The 15997-nt window shown below is 39.3% G+C and overlaps 1 protein-coding gene across 1 annotated transcript; it reads right to left on the bottom strand.

Moving 5' to 3' along the window:
- Window positions 1–1165: 1165 nt before the first annotated feature.
- LOC144425884 (uncharacterized) lies at window positions 1166–6157 on the bottom strand. Its single transcript, XM_078115654.1, has one exon. The coding sequence runs from the start codon at window positions 6155–6157 to the stop codon at window positions 1166–1168; it is 4992 nt and encodes a 1663-aa protein (XP_077971780.1).
- Between the last annotated feature and the right edge of the window lie 9840 nt (window positions 6158–15997).

The raw sequence follows: 15997 nt of genomic DNA on the forward strand, positions 1-15997 counted from the left end.
ATGGCGTTCCTTATGACGTTACAGATGAAAAGTTGTATTTATTCGTCGAAATTACCGGCCGACCCAATTTTGCTTCAACGGCTAACATTTTTCGTTCGTAAAGCTCCATAATGCCCTACTGCTCAGCTCCAAGCTGCGCTAGGAGAACAAATAACATTGTAGGATTGTTGCGGAGACATTTTACAGCCTCAAATTGGCGTATCACCATAAAATCTTTGTAAAAATGACCAAAAATGGTTCTACGCTGTGTTTGTGGGCAAATTTAACGCATTATATAGATTTTTATTCCTAATTACGTTTTATATTTATGTAACGCCCGGAATTGGATACTCAAACTGCGCTACGTTTATACCCAACCACTGTCAAGTACCACGTCCCGGTTCTCCTACAATTTGCAATGCAAACTCGTAACATTAAGTCCCCACTCACAGTCTTGAACTTTTGAACCCAACACCTCAGAAGATCACACGAATTGGAAGAACTTTGTTGTAATATTCCGCTTGAAATCACGACAGAATACGGCAATAGCATTCACAATGCACATAGAGTTTGTGGCTCAACTAAAGTTTGAATTTCAATAATACACGCACAGAGTTTGTATGAGTTTGTGATTAACACACTGAGCACTGGGTTTGTGTCAGAGTCTGAGTTTGATTACAAATATTGATAGATTCCGGGATTAAATAACTAAATAAAATACAGAATAATTAGTAAACATTAATACACAATAAATCCCTGACTATCCTATATCCTAACATAATGATTCCCTAGCTACATTATAAACATAGCAAAATCTACTAACTACAAAACACACTCAACTAAATCCTAAAACACCGGCAAAGCATATGACTGCAGATTGCACCATCACAGCTCGTCTCCGCTCACGCAGAACCGAGAGCAATACAAGAAACTAACTATAGAACAAGAGTCGTCGTCGGTCGATTGCCTCAGCCAATAGCGTGCAAGACAAACATATTGCGACATAGCTACTATTCCCACTCTCTCGAATACGATAAAGAAATAAACAAGAACTACCAAAATGCGACCTGCGTCCATTACACCGGCCCCTAAGAACCGTCTACATCCCACGGTTATTACCGACCACCAAAAGGACGCATGTCTCATTTTCACGAAATGAAAACATGAAAAACAATATATACAAAAATTACACAACTCCCTCTAACAAACACAATTTACGAATGTCTCGCATGTAACAAGAATCCGCAGTCCTCACACGTACACTGCGGACATGCCCATCTGAATCAGGAAATACTTCCTCGATTAACCCTTTCGGCCAGAATCCTCTCTTAGTCTTTTCATCCACAATGAGAACAATATCTCCAATGGCAAAGTTTCTCACAGGCTTGTGCCACTTTTGCCTCAACTGCAATGTTGGCAAATATTCTTTCAACCACCTCTTCCAGAAACAATCTGTCATTAATTGTACCTGGCGCCACGACTTCTTATATCCATCTGCTTTCATGAATTGATCAGGAGGTAGATTCGGATTAGGCCTACCAAGTAACAACATATTAGGACTCAAAGTTGCGAGATCATCCGGGCTATCTCCAATCGGACAAATTGGTCTCCCATTTAAAATGCTTTCACACTGTGTTGTAAATGTATGCAGAGCATCATCATCTAATAATCTCTCCCCAGCAATTGCTCTCATCAATTTTCGAAAAGATCTTATCATTCTTTCCCATGCTCCATTTGTATGTGAAGCCAAAGGTACAGAAAAACACCATTCAATGTTTTGCTGTTGCATAACTTTAGAAATTTGATTTTGATTCCAATTTTGAATCCCTTCACGAAGTTCTCTCTCAGCACCAATGAAGTTTGTTCCATTATCACTGTACATTTTCCTTGGTCGTCCACGTCTGTTTATAAATCTCTGAAACACATTTATGAACGATGAAGTATCCAGTGACTTAGCAATCTCGATATGAACCGCTCGTGTGGCCATACAACTGAACATACATCCATATCTTTTCTCCTCACTCCTGCCTCTCTTCACTAATATTGGTCCAAAATAATCACAGGCAGTTTCCATAAAGGCATGATCACTAGGTGTCACTCGAACCTTTGGTAACGGTGCCATCACTTGCTCCCCCACCTTAGAGTTCCATCGACAGCAAGTAAAACATTTGCTCAATCTTCGACGCACAGTTGCATGTCCCTTAATAATCCAAAATTTCTCACGAATTGCAGATAAAACATGCAAAGTACCACTGTGACCTTCTCTTTCATGATACATGTCAATCACCAAATTAGTAACATAACTATCACTCGGCAAAATTACTGGATATCTACTTTCCAATGGCAAATGTGAACGATCAAGACGACCACCAACTCTCAAGATCCCATCCACAACAATAGGATTCAGTTTCTGTATTGATCTCATCTGCTCATTTCTTGATAATGACTTCTTTGGCGTCCTGACAATCTTTTCTTCCAAAGATGAATGATTATGCAAAGCATCGATTTGTTTTCCAAACTGCTCTCTTTGCACAAATCTTACTATGCAATCAATTGCACAGTGTAATTCACAAATCTCAAAATGTCCTGTTTTCAGCTGACCGACATCTCCATCACCTCGAGATTTAGCCACCTTCCATCTGAGATAAGATCGATATCTCAAAAGCCAAGCTGTCGATCTCTGAAGTTTCTCCAAAGTAGAGTATCTCGAAAGCAAATGCTTGATTGGATTTTCCTTCAAGTTATCTTTGACACAATACACAGATAAATCTTGCTTCAATTCAGGGTCATTATTTAATATGCCACGAATAGGTTTTGATTTTGGCCATAGGCTTTCTTCTCTCATCAAAAAAACAGGTCCCTCAAACCAAATCTTTGCCTTGTCCAACTGATACGGTTTCAAACCTCGAGATGCAATATCAGCCGGGTTACATTTCGTGTCAATATGTCTCCACTGCGAAGGCTCTGATCCCTCATGAATAACAGCAAGACGATTCGCCACAAAAGTATGAAAGCGTCTTGTCGTATTAGTGATATACTGCAACACTGACATTGAGTCGGTCCAATAAATTACTCTATCAATTTTGTACTCCAGCTGAGTCTTCACAAACTGACCCAACTTCACTGCTACCACTGCCGCAGTCAACTCTAGCCTTGGTATAGTCACTGGTTTTGAAGGTGTCACTCTTGACTTTCCCATAACAAAACTGCAATGCACGGTTCCATCAGACTTGTTCAACATTCGCATATAGCATGCACATCCATATCCGGTTTCACTTGCATCACAAAAAATATGCATTTGAATTTCACTAGGGTCATTCATATCTGATGATTTCAAACAACGAGGAATAGAAACACTTTCCAGATGCGGTAAATCTTGCAACCAGTTCATCCAGCAAGCCTTTTCACCATCAGGAATTTCATCGTCCCACCCCAAATCTTGTTTACATAATTTCTGCAGAATTTTCTTCATAGGCAAAATAAATGGCTGCAGAAATCCAATCGGATCAAATATCTGGCTCATGGTAGAAAGCATACCCCTTCTTGTAGTTGGTTTGTCTTTCACATTCACCTTGGTCACGAATTTATCCAAATCAGTATCCCAATATAACCCCAGGGCTCGTTCCACCGGTAGATTATCAAGATCCAAATTCACCAAAGTCTTTGCTCGCTCACTTTCTGGAATTTGCTCAAGCACCTCTCGACAATTGCTGATAAATTTCGTCAGATGGAATCCACCACTTTCCAGTAGAACAGACAATTGCTTAACCAAGTTTATAGCGTCACCACTCTTTGCTAAGGATTTCAACAAATCGTCAACATAAAAATTCTTCAGCACAGTATCAACTACCGATTGTTCAACACCCGGCTCATTATCTGAAGCACATTTCCTCAAGGCGAAACCTGCAACTGATGGACTTGAACGGCTTCCAAATATGTGTACCAACATGGAATAGTCACTTGCTTGAGATGACAAATCATCATTCGGCCACCACAAAAACCGAAGCGAGTCACAATCTTCTGGCCTCACTCTCACCTGATGGAACATAGCCTTGATATCTGCCATCACACCAATTCTTTCTTGTCGAAATCTCAAGAGAACTCCAGCCAAATTATTCGCATAATCTGGTCCTTGTAATAAATTATCGTTTAAGGAAACCCCACGAAAAGTTCCGGCCCCATTGAAAACTACACGGAATTTTGATTGTTTCGTACTATGATGCCCCAAATAAAAAGTTTTGTCACTAGTCACCAATTCATCATTAGGTATTTTTCTCGCATACCCATTGTCCAAGTAATCATTTATCACGCTCTTATAACACTCAAACAATTCTGGGTCTCGAATAAATTTTCTCCTTTGGTACATTAATTGTTTCTCAACCATGGTACGATTATTAGGAAGTTTTACCTCTTTATTCTTCCATGGGAGTCCCACTTCATAATGTCCATTAACTTTACAAACAGTTTTTTCCATGATAGACAATGCCCGCTTGTCTTCAACAGACAGTGAGGATGCAGATTCACATGCATTATCATTAAAATCATGCTCATAAATTTGACACAATTGGCGATGTAAAATATTATCATCACAATGAATAAAATTCACAAAATTATTATCACAATTAGAAACACTCTCTGGGCCAAACAGTGTCCACCCCAACAAGGTTTTCACCGCTCTGGGCTGTCCCCTTTTCCCGCGTTTAACCTCTAACACATCATGGGCATCTGGGACATTTGAGCCTATAAGAAGCTTGACCTCCCTATCCGTATTATCAGAAATATCAACATGGGAAAAATGTGAATACAATTCAGTATCACGCACACTGGGAATACTCGATTTTAAGTTTGGCAAACGCTCAACAGTTAGAACTCTATCCAGCACTAGGGAGTTGCCTGCACCCGTTGCAGTCAACGCTACCTCAAACCCCTCTTGGATTTTATGACCAGTCACAGTCTGCACAGAAAAATTGGTTTTAACCCCACTTATACCTAGCTCCCTCATGAGCCCACTAGTACAAAGGGACACCGTAGATCCCGGGTCTAACAGGGCATAGGTTGATATCTCCCTACCTCCTATGGCCTTACCCCTGACCGTGACTGGCAACACTTTGAGTCTAACATTCCCAACCCCTCCCGTAGCCTCCACGCTACAGGAAGTTGCTCCACATGTAGCTTTCTCACCGGCCCCACTGACCGGAGCACTCGTCTCTTTTCCTGAACAAGAACTTACAGGATTAGTAGAACCACCCGGCTTTTGCCGAGGTGGGAAATGCAGCAGCACATTGTGCTTTTTGCCACATCCATCAACATTGCATAACACATTGCGGGTACACTCATTTGCTTTGTGACCACTCAAAAGGCAATTATAACACAATTCATTTCTGCCCACCCACAATGATCTTTCTTTAGGAGTCATTTTCTTAAACTTCAGGCATTTCCATAATGGATGTTGATTACCTGACCCACAAAAAGGACAATCAAACTTTGCAATGGCCCCCCTACTAGGTATAGCATTGGAATCGGTCACAAAGGAGGACACCCTATCCCTAGTCTTGGGAACAGTCCCTCGTTTAGGACTTCTCGACTTTTTCTGTTCCCTATTCGAACAGACAATCTCCCCATACATGGTAGAAGCACCACGAGCAATTTGCATAACATAATCCTTTAAATCGGAAAACATTGGTTCCCTCCCCACCTCATAAATGCCGCTTGCAATCTTAGCATAGCCAGACTGCAAATCTTCAGGCAACCTGGAAAAAATCTTTTTCAAATTAACACTATTATTAAGATTATCCATACAATCCCATTGGTCAAAAACAATCTCACAATTATCCATTAATGTTACTAACTTATGCAAGTCAGCAGAGTTATTATCACGAAGAGGTTTTCCTTCAATCAATTCTTTCATAAAGGAATCTATAATCATATGTTTTTTGCCAAACCTCTCATTGAGAATGTCTAGGGCCCGCTTGTAACCCCTTTCCCATGGTTTAGTAATTACACATGACCGAATTGCCTCTCTGGCAATGCCCTTCGTACATTTTAAAAGAATAATAAGCTTACGATTTGCTGGAATATTTTCCACATCCACTGCTGCTGTAAATTCACTCAGAAACTCTGGATACCTCAGTGGATCACCATCGAACTCAGGTAGATCAACTTTCAGATGTTCACCCATTGATGCTGGACATGTAGGAACCACCGGATACACAGGAATTGCAGGAGAGCTCAAAGATGTCACTGCTACACTCGAACCGTAGACATTCTGGACAGGAACACTGCTCACACGATGATATTCACCCATTCCAGACACGCCACTCGTGACTGGGAATTGGCTCGCCACCGACACACCACCTGTGGCCGGGGCATAACTCGACACCGGCATGCCACTCATTACCGGATTGTAAACACAATGTCCAGATTGTACAAACGATGTGACAGGAACTTCGGACGATCTCTGCAGTCCAGGATTAGACATGTTTATAGCATTAGTCAATGTTGACGTCATCAATGGCACACGAACATCAGAAAAGTTTGTCTTTACAGGGGAAACCACAGCAGGACTTGATATAGGAATGTTCTCTATTTTTCTTTCAGGAATCGGCTGCAACTCAAATGATGAGGGTTCAGTCTTTACAAAAGGCACATTAGATTTAGGATCATAAATTTTCACAAATTTAGGTTTTGTCAATGGCTCTATCCCACTGACCAAGTTTTCAGAGGCACAACTTGTATACTCCAATTGATTGCTATCCAAATTAGAACTCATGATAGATCCTTCAGTTTCTTCGAAACTCTCAGCTATCAATTTCGCTTCATCTGCAAGATATTCCGCATCCAAAGCTCTTTTTTCAATGTTCAATTTCTCCTTTTCCAAAGTAGCTTGTTCACGTTCACGTTTAGCTTGAAGATCAGCTAGCTTGGCATCCAAACGAGCTCTGGCAGCTACTGATGATCTCACAGATGATTTATTTGAAGATTTACTTCTATGAGAAGCAACACTTGTTTTTCTTGATTTACTAGACACAGAGTTATTTTTGCTGGCGGCAGCATTGTATCGCTGCAAATATTCCCCATATAATTTATCACATACCGCTTTCTTTCTGAAAATTTCATCACACTTTACAGTCGCTTCTTCAAACTCAAGCTTGTCCATCTCCAGACCGGTATTGACAGAATTTCGAAAGTCTTCACAAGCATTAATACAGTTCTCAAATGCAGCATCCACAGCTTCTTTTGCACCCACAACCTCTTTGTATTTCTGTGGGTCCAGCATTAGATCCTCAATGGTTTTCAGAAGCTTTGTAAAGTGGCTTTCATATCCCGCACGAGATCTTTTCTTTTTCATTCGCAGTTCAGAAACAATACCATCTTCATCAGACATCTCGCAATATGAATAGCTTTATTCCGTTATGAAATTGTCCACGATAGAATGCAATTATTCTTCGAAATTGTAGAATAACTATGTATTTGAAATTCTCTACGTAAAACGTAGGAGACGAATCTTTATTTGTAATTGTGTAACGCCCGGAATTGGATACTCAAACTGCGCTACGTTTATACCCAACCACTGTCAAGTACCACGTCCCGGTTCTCCTACAATTTGCAATGCAAACTCGTAACATTAAGTCCCCACTCACAGTCTTGAACTTTTGAACCCAACACCTCAGAAGATCACACGAATTGGAAGAACTTTGTTGTAATATTCCGCTTGAAATCACGACAGAATACGGCAATAGCATTCACAATGCACATAGAGTTTGTGGCTCAACTAAAGTTTGAATTTCAATAATACACGCACAGAGTTTGTATGAGTTTGTGATTAACACACTGAGCACTGGGTTTGTGTCAGAGTCTGAGTTTGATTACAAATATTGATAGATTCCGGGATTAAATAACTAAATAAAATACAGAATAATTAGTAAACATTAATACACAATAAATCCCTGACTATCCTATATCCTAACATAATGATTCCCTAGCTACATTATAAACATAGCAAAATCTACTAACTACAAAACACACTCAACTAAATCCTAAAACACCGGCAAAGCATATGACTGCAGATTGCACCATCACAGCTCGTCTCCGCTCACGCAGAACCGAGAGCAATACAAGAAACTAACTATAGAACAAGAGTCGTCGTCGGTCGATTGCCTCAGCCAATAGCGTGCAAGACAAACATATTGCGACATAGCTACTATTCCCACTCTCTCGAATACGATAAAGAAATAAACAAGAACTACCAAAATGCGACCTGCGTCCATTACAATTTAGATAGCATATATCTTAAAGTTCAAAATCCCCCCTTCAGTTTCATTCTAGCCCTTATAACAGCTGACTTATTCGATTCGGTACAACAACACGACGAAAATTGGCGTCCATGAACTTGTTTAACATTAGGCAAGTTGGTTGGCCGTTGGTACAAACAAGACAAATGCATACGATCAACACTACAAACATTTCGGCGATCGACGTCATAATTGGTCTAATAAATATTAAATTCGTTTTGTTTGTGGACGACAATGTAACAGAATGTTTGAATCCATAACGCGGGAGAAACAAGTGCGCACTTTTAACATCGAGGAGGATTTTCATATTTTGTTTCAGAGAGTTTAGTCGATAAGAAAGCCTAACTAATGGAAAACCACGGCCGGTTACCAGTCCTTGTATAGACAGAACAGGATTTTCAAGTTTATCCCAAGTGCGAGAAAAGTCGAATGGCTTGATCAAGAGACGAACCACGATATCTCGTTCAGAAAACCTCTACCACAGTGGTACCCAGCTGCTGGTCCGCGGACCGTTGCCGGTCCGTGAGAAATTATTGTTGTTTTCGCTGTCTCAAATGCTTTACCGAAGGCGAAAAGACGAAGTTGAATTGGTTCATTTAGGAAAATTCTCTTCCGCCGTCATATTGCTGTTGTGCTGTGAATAAGTGCGGTATTAATGGCCCGGTTACGTCTTGTCGCCTAGTAATCACACTTTTCGCTTCCGATTTATCGCGAAAGCGCTCCTTCAAATCTCGCAAGATTCAGAAATCTGAAAATCGGCACGCGTGCTTTTCTTGATTAATATGACAATCCAAATAAAAGGTGAGAGCTTTTCCAGGTGATGCACAGCAGGATTTTGAGCCTGGTGCCAAGTTACCGACGAGTTTGTCCTTATGAATTAATGTATAATGAATTTGTAATATGAATTAATTTTGTCCGAGGCGTCGATGAACTGCATGGGGATTGATATGATGGACCCGATGTAAGAGAAAAATCTTGATTGAAATTGTTATTCTACTTTACAGTCCATATTTCAAAAGAATCACTGTCACGATTCTGTATATCTCTTGATAACGTATGCCCATCGGTACGTAATCGCTTGAAAATGTTTTCAAGTGTGCCTTTTTATCTAGAATCAATGACATGGAACAACATGATAGGCAACTCTGACGTCACTCCATAAGACTACAGGCAAAATATTGTATTTCCTGATACGCTCCAATGCACATATTTCTTGCCGCTTTTCGCGTCCGTTTTCCGCTCGCTTTTGCTACTCGGCGTCTTTTTTACGTGTAGTACCTGCCTTTTTGCGCCTGTAACGGAACAAAATAATCTCTATATCTAAGAAGTTTTGCTCACTTGGAAAGCTGTAAAGAGCAATTCTGGACATTATAGACGTTTTTTTATCAGAGAAGATTACAAACGCGATAGCGGAAAGATTTATGTGGAACATTTTGCAGATAATGACAAAGTTCAAAGTTAGTAATTTTAATGTTTGCGCTTAATCATTGAAATTTCATTTAAAGAGGGTGTCATACAAAACTGTGCTGTGATACAATTCCATAACACAAAGTTTGCACCTATCGAACTTGCTTTTGCAGGTGAATTTATTAGACATATTACATATTCAGTTAATCGTACAGTAACATTGCTGGTACATAATGCATCGTAGATAGGTTTGTTTAAATTTAGGAATTTAGCTCATAGCCCACCAATTATTATTATCTTTTATGCAGGAGGTTGCAGGGCTGATTTCAACCTGCAGCCTTACCGATCACCTGACGATGCTCATTTAGTTTGGCTCGAGCAAGTCTTCTTGAAATGCTTGTGTGGATGGAAACTACCTATATTTTTTGCCTTCCTCCGATTTTAGACAAATTTATTCTGAGGGATTTCGCATATAATTCTCATTGATTGTTGGATGTTTATAATTCCTATTGATTGTGAATTCTGATTATAACAAAGAGTTAAAAATTTTTCTACCTAATTTACTGACACTTTTTTCTTGTCAATACTACTTATTACTGAGGTAATAAACAAGACAATACATTTATGTCATCTGGAAGCAAAATATGCCACTAATTAATAGTTTGGCACATTGAGATAATACATCATGACAGAAAATACAAGTTAAAGTTATGTATGGCCATCACATAGACAAAGAAAAGAACAAATGTTCATAGCTCATGAACTCTCAATTTTGCCTCCATTGCTTTGTGAAGGCCAATATATTTCGAGTGGCTGAATTGGTTTACCTTTATGATAGCAACGATTTTGTATTTATTATAGCGAGATTATTTCAATTTAATTGAAGTGATATTATTTCCCAAACCAATGCTGGAATCGTCTAGAATAAATCAGTGGTGTCAAACTCGTGGGTTTTCGAGAGCGGCATTGCATTTTGGAAATTGTAAAAAGAGCCGCAAACAGTTTTTGATAATGTATACTTAGAAGATATTTTTAAGATAGTTTTAGTTTGTGACATATATTGTGATGCAACTAAACAGTTGGATTAAGTTTTATTATTTTCTCCAATTTCAAATGCAATTACATAATAATACTTGCATTCCACTATTATTGCAACATTTGCAAGTTACTGTATTTTTATTATAAAAAATTTATTTATAAAAATAATTTTATTATAAAAAATCATAAAATTCTATGTACAACCGTCAAAATCATTTTTGAACAAGCTTTGAATAAGGAAAGAATAATACATACACTAAAAATAACTTATTCTAAATATATAAACCTAAAATTAACAAAAATACTACAGTATAAACTAAATTTTTTGATAATTCCATTTGTCCTGACGTTTGGCATCTTTTTTGTGTCACCAGCATACTAAGGCCAGGCTGAAATGAATTTATAGTACCAACTCTAACTAACGAGGCCACATGATCATGGGTTAATCTGGATCTTTGCAAATGTTTAATTAATTCCATTAATGCAAAAAAGTTACTTTTATCATTTAATGTATAGATCAGTAAAAAAACAAATGACAGATTTTTTCGACAAGACATTTTGCACCACATTGCGTGGCATAGGATTGCTTGAATTATTATTGATACTGATTTTCAGTTACCAAGTCGTTGTATAATTATATTAATATACAAACACATGGAAATTTTCTGTTCGAAGTTGGTCTTCGAATTTGTCATATTGACTGCTGAGCTTATTGTGTTTTTTTACTGTATTGATGGAAATATGACAAATTAAACAATGTGCTTCAGAATTTTGTAAAAAGCAGAAATGCTGCAACTCTCATTTTCTTCGAAAATGCCACCTTCTTCATGTAATTTGCGTTTAATTCAATCACTCAAGTGTTTTATTCAAGTATTCTTTTGCTAGCTTGATGTGTTTCTTAATTGGGTCAAAATGTGAACAAAAAAAATTAATATTCCAAAACTACTTTCAGTAAATTGTTTTCTGTGTGAATAATCAATTTCACTTTGAAAGATTTGAAAAATCTATTACATTTAGATAAAAAAAAAACTTCCAAAATACTATTACAATTATTGTTAAGCGTTCGAGGGCCGCACTGGAAGTTCTCTGGGGCCGCGAGTTTGAGATCCCTGGTCTAGATTGAAGTTGTCCAAAAATATATGATAGTATTTTATCATGAATGATGATTATACCCCTTCCGGAATTTCTTCTATAGTACTACCAAAAATTGATGAACCAAATATAACACAGGTGCAGTGAGTTACCCGTAATCCTCATTTTCCAAAGCTGTTTTAAGTTTGTCTGGCGTGTTTTGTGCCTTTTTACAAATAAGACCGCTTATGCAATCTTACGCTTTGGAATTTTTAGTTATTTTCCTCAAGCCCTGCAGGATGTGGGGGCCATACACAACTCTACCGGAGGGTCAAATGTCTTTGCATGCCTCCATAGGTTGTTTTTCTATTGCAAACATTTATGGAGTACTCTAATTATATTTCTTGGAATCACACTGTCACTGATATGTCGCCAGACTTCTGATATCTCCCCTTCTGCTATAGTTGTCCTGTGAATAAATAATAGGAAATTGAGATTAGACGAATAGTTGAAAGTTTTGCTTTCTGTCGGCTTAATTTCTTGATTGATATACTTACTATTTCTGCTATTGCCTCTTGTGCTGCAAGAGTCTCACAATGCTTAGACAGGTTTGTCCACAACTTTCACATCTGAAGAAAGAGAGGAGATTTATTAATTTTTGTTTAAGAATAAATAAAGCAGTCTATATGATTTAGATTGGAAAAGCTAATAAATCCAATATCTCATGTTTTATGTAAAAAATATTTTACTGAATTAGGTATATAAACCAACTAATAAAAGGGTTTAGTCAGAAAATTACAAGCATTCGTGGCTCCAAATGCTTGAGAGATCAGACTATACAATATAGACCGGTATGAGTGAAATGTTCGGTGAACTTGTTAACACTTTGATTCAATACGGAAATAAAAGTGAATGCGCAATAGTATGTTACAATGAGCAGCAATCAACAATGAGTATATATCCTCACTGATTAAAAAAATCGAACTGGAGGTGCATGAACTATTTGAAACCATAAGGGGTAAGTAAATATGTAATTTCGGCAAATGGGCAACTACGTACCGTACTGAATTAATAACCTCGTAGTGTTTGACAAAAGTTGGCTTTCCCACATGTACTTAACAGTGCGATGCCCGGGCGTGATATACAACAATAGTGATTACCTTACCTTTTTCCGATTTCTTTTTACCTTAAGTTTCCAAAATATCATTAAAATCGACAACAACTGTCAAAGCAGGCACGAACACCATTCGTGCTACTGAAAGCAGCACACATCCGCTCGTTTTCGTCTCGTCAAGTATGTGCATTGGAGCGTGCTATCGAATACGATCTTCGGACAAAAATGCCGGAGTTGCGCATCATGTTGTTTAATGTCATTGCTAGAATCATAGCGAGTGTCGGGCATTGTATTAAATTATGCAAATATATGTTATTATTTTCCAGTGGCGGCGCGTCAATAGGGCCAACCGGGGCAATGCCCCGGTTGTTTTTTCGGTATAATAAAAAATATTCGAAAAATAGCTCAATATCGGTTGCACAGACTGTCTACACTAGCCATATTCTCCCGACATGGTTCATTTTTCGCTCCCGACATGGTTCATTTTTCGCTCGCAAAACCTTCGCCGAACGTCGACGGGGCGACGCCGATTTTGCCCCGGTTGCTCATTGTATATCGTTTTCTCTCTTTTATCTTCCACTCGCCGCGTTTGTCTCGTTTGTTTTCTGTTTCTTTTACTAAATCATCGGGGCTAGCCCCGAAATTATGACGACACAATGCCGACGTTTCTTACAACAACGTGTTGACATATTCACGCATTCCTTCTCGATCGTTGGTTGCTTGAAGAGTTGATAGTTTCCTCGCCTTCGTTTTTGTCGCTTGTTTCGCTATTTGAATCAGTTAGAGACCGTTAGTCCATTTGCTTTCGATTTTCCACATTCCTTTTGAGCTCCTCACTTCTTTCCGGCTTCACATTTCTTAGCTTTAGACCTCATAATGAATAAGGTTGATGCACTACTTCGCACTCCGTTTTCGCAGCTGCCCTGGAACAAAAATTAGAGGTACAACGTCTTGGGCCTTATCAACCAAAGAATTGTTCACTGGAACAATCCCATGACGGAGGAAAGCGTCGGCGTACATTCTGCGCAGAAACTTGGTATAAAAAACACGAATGGTTGTGTTACAGCGAGGACAAAAATGCACTTTTTTGTTTTTATTGCCTACTTTTTGCTACTGCCCGTGACTCACGTTGGTGTAAATTTGGTTTTAGAGATTTTAAACATCTTTCCGAGCGTGCCAGGGATCATCAATCTTCTATGGAGCATCTGGACAATGCAGTAAAATACCGAACATTCGGAAATGTTAATATTGCAGCACAGTTGGATGAAGGACGCGCGGTTTCTATTCGTCGGCACAACCAAAACGTCGAGAAAAACCGCCACGTTCTTGGTCGATTGATAGATGTTTTGAAGTTCATTGGTTGTCACGAGCTGTCCCTCCGTGGGCACGATGAACGGGCTGGCTCTTCTAATTGAGGGGTATTTTTGGATATGGTGGAATACACCGCATCCCTAGATACAGTATTGAGAGATCATCTTGATGCCGCAACTGTTTCGAAAGGGATATCTAAGGATATCCAAAATGATTTGCTCGACTCAATGTATAAAATTTATTTACAACATTTGGCTCTGGAAATTGAGAATTGCCAGTTCCTTTCGATTCAGTCTGACGAGACAACTGACATCACGTGCGTTTCCCAACTGGCTGTGATTTTTCGGTTTTTGAAAGGTGGTAAACCTACCGAGAGATTTCACAGCTTTGTACCAATCGTTGATCGCACGGCTTGCGGGATATCGGCTGTACTAAAAGAAGTGTTACAGCCTTACAACGCGAAGTCAAAATTGATGGCTCAAACTTATGACGGCGCGGCAGTCATGAGTGGGTCGAAACATGGTGTTCAAGTTGATATAAAAGAAGATTATCCTCATGCGCATTTTTTACATTGTTATGCACACCAATTTAACCTCGTTTTTAAAAATATGTGTCTTGATACCCCTCTCGTCCGTATATTTTTTGCGGTTCCATTACATTTGAACCCACGTACATTTGAACCCATGGCAATTGCACCTGTATACTATTGCACCTATGGAATTTTTTTTGTTTTTCGGATAGTTGAACCCACACTAACCCTAACCCATGGGTTTTAGCACCCGCATATAGATTGAACCCGTGGATATACACATGGGTTCAAATGTACGTGGGCTCAAATTTACGGTCACCTTTTTTGCAAATGTTTCGGGGTTTTCTTCATTTTTTTTCCGTTTCGGCGAAGCGCTCTGACCTCCTTCGCCAGATATGTAGCCGCCGTCTCCCAGCTTGTGCACCAACACGGAACTTCCAATCACGCGTGGTGCAGGGCGTGTCCGAAATTAGGTCTAAGCTCATTGAGTGTTTCAATGGCATTCAGAGCTCTCCGGTTTGGGACGAACGCTCTGTGAGGGAGGCGGCAGGTCTAAAGCGTCTGCTAGAAGATGGTGAGTTTTCACGACACATGGAGTGCTTCTTTACGCCGCGGGCAAACAACGCTGCGTTTGATTTTGTCTGTAAAGGAAGGCTGTGACATTCTGGTGAATCAAATAGGCGATCGTCTGCGCTCTGAACACCTTGCCGCGTTCTCTTTGATGAACCCCAAAATTTTTTCAAAATTTGCACGTCAATTTCCCATCCATTTGTTGGCTACTGTCTCCAAATTTTACCCCATAATAAACGTGGGTAAATTGGAAAATGAATTGCGATGTATATACACCAATCAAATCTTTTTTGAACATCACATCAACTTGCGCGCTCTATGGGTTCCTCATAGATAACACTCTAGTAACTACCTTTGCGGCGTCTGCAAAATTTCTGGACATCATTTTGACGACGCCTATTTCTTCCGCCGACGCAGAGCGAACATTCAGCACGCTGAGGCGTATTAAAACGTATCTCAGAAACACAATGAAGCAAGATAGATTAAATTCCTTGGCTGTTTTATCCATTCACAGAGACGTTATTTCTGGGATGCATGACTCTAATCAGCGCGTTATTGAGCATTTTGCTTCCAAGAAACCGCGGCGTGTTGCATATATGTTCAAGCAGTAGAAGTCTAGCAGCATATATATCTGTGAGTGAGCGACGCATGTCCTTATCTTTGCATTACCTTTCCTTTCTTTGTAGT

This window comes from Styela clava, chromosome 8 (assembly GCF_964204865.1).
Source record: "Styela clava chromosome 8, kaStyClav1.hap1.2, whole genome shotgun sequence".
Taxonomy (NCBI): Eukaryota; Metazoa; Chordata; class Ascidiacea; order Stolidobranchia; family Styelidae; genus Styela; species Styela clava.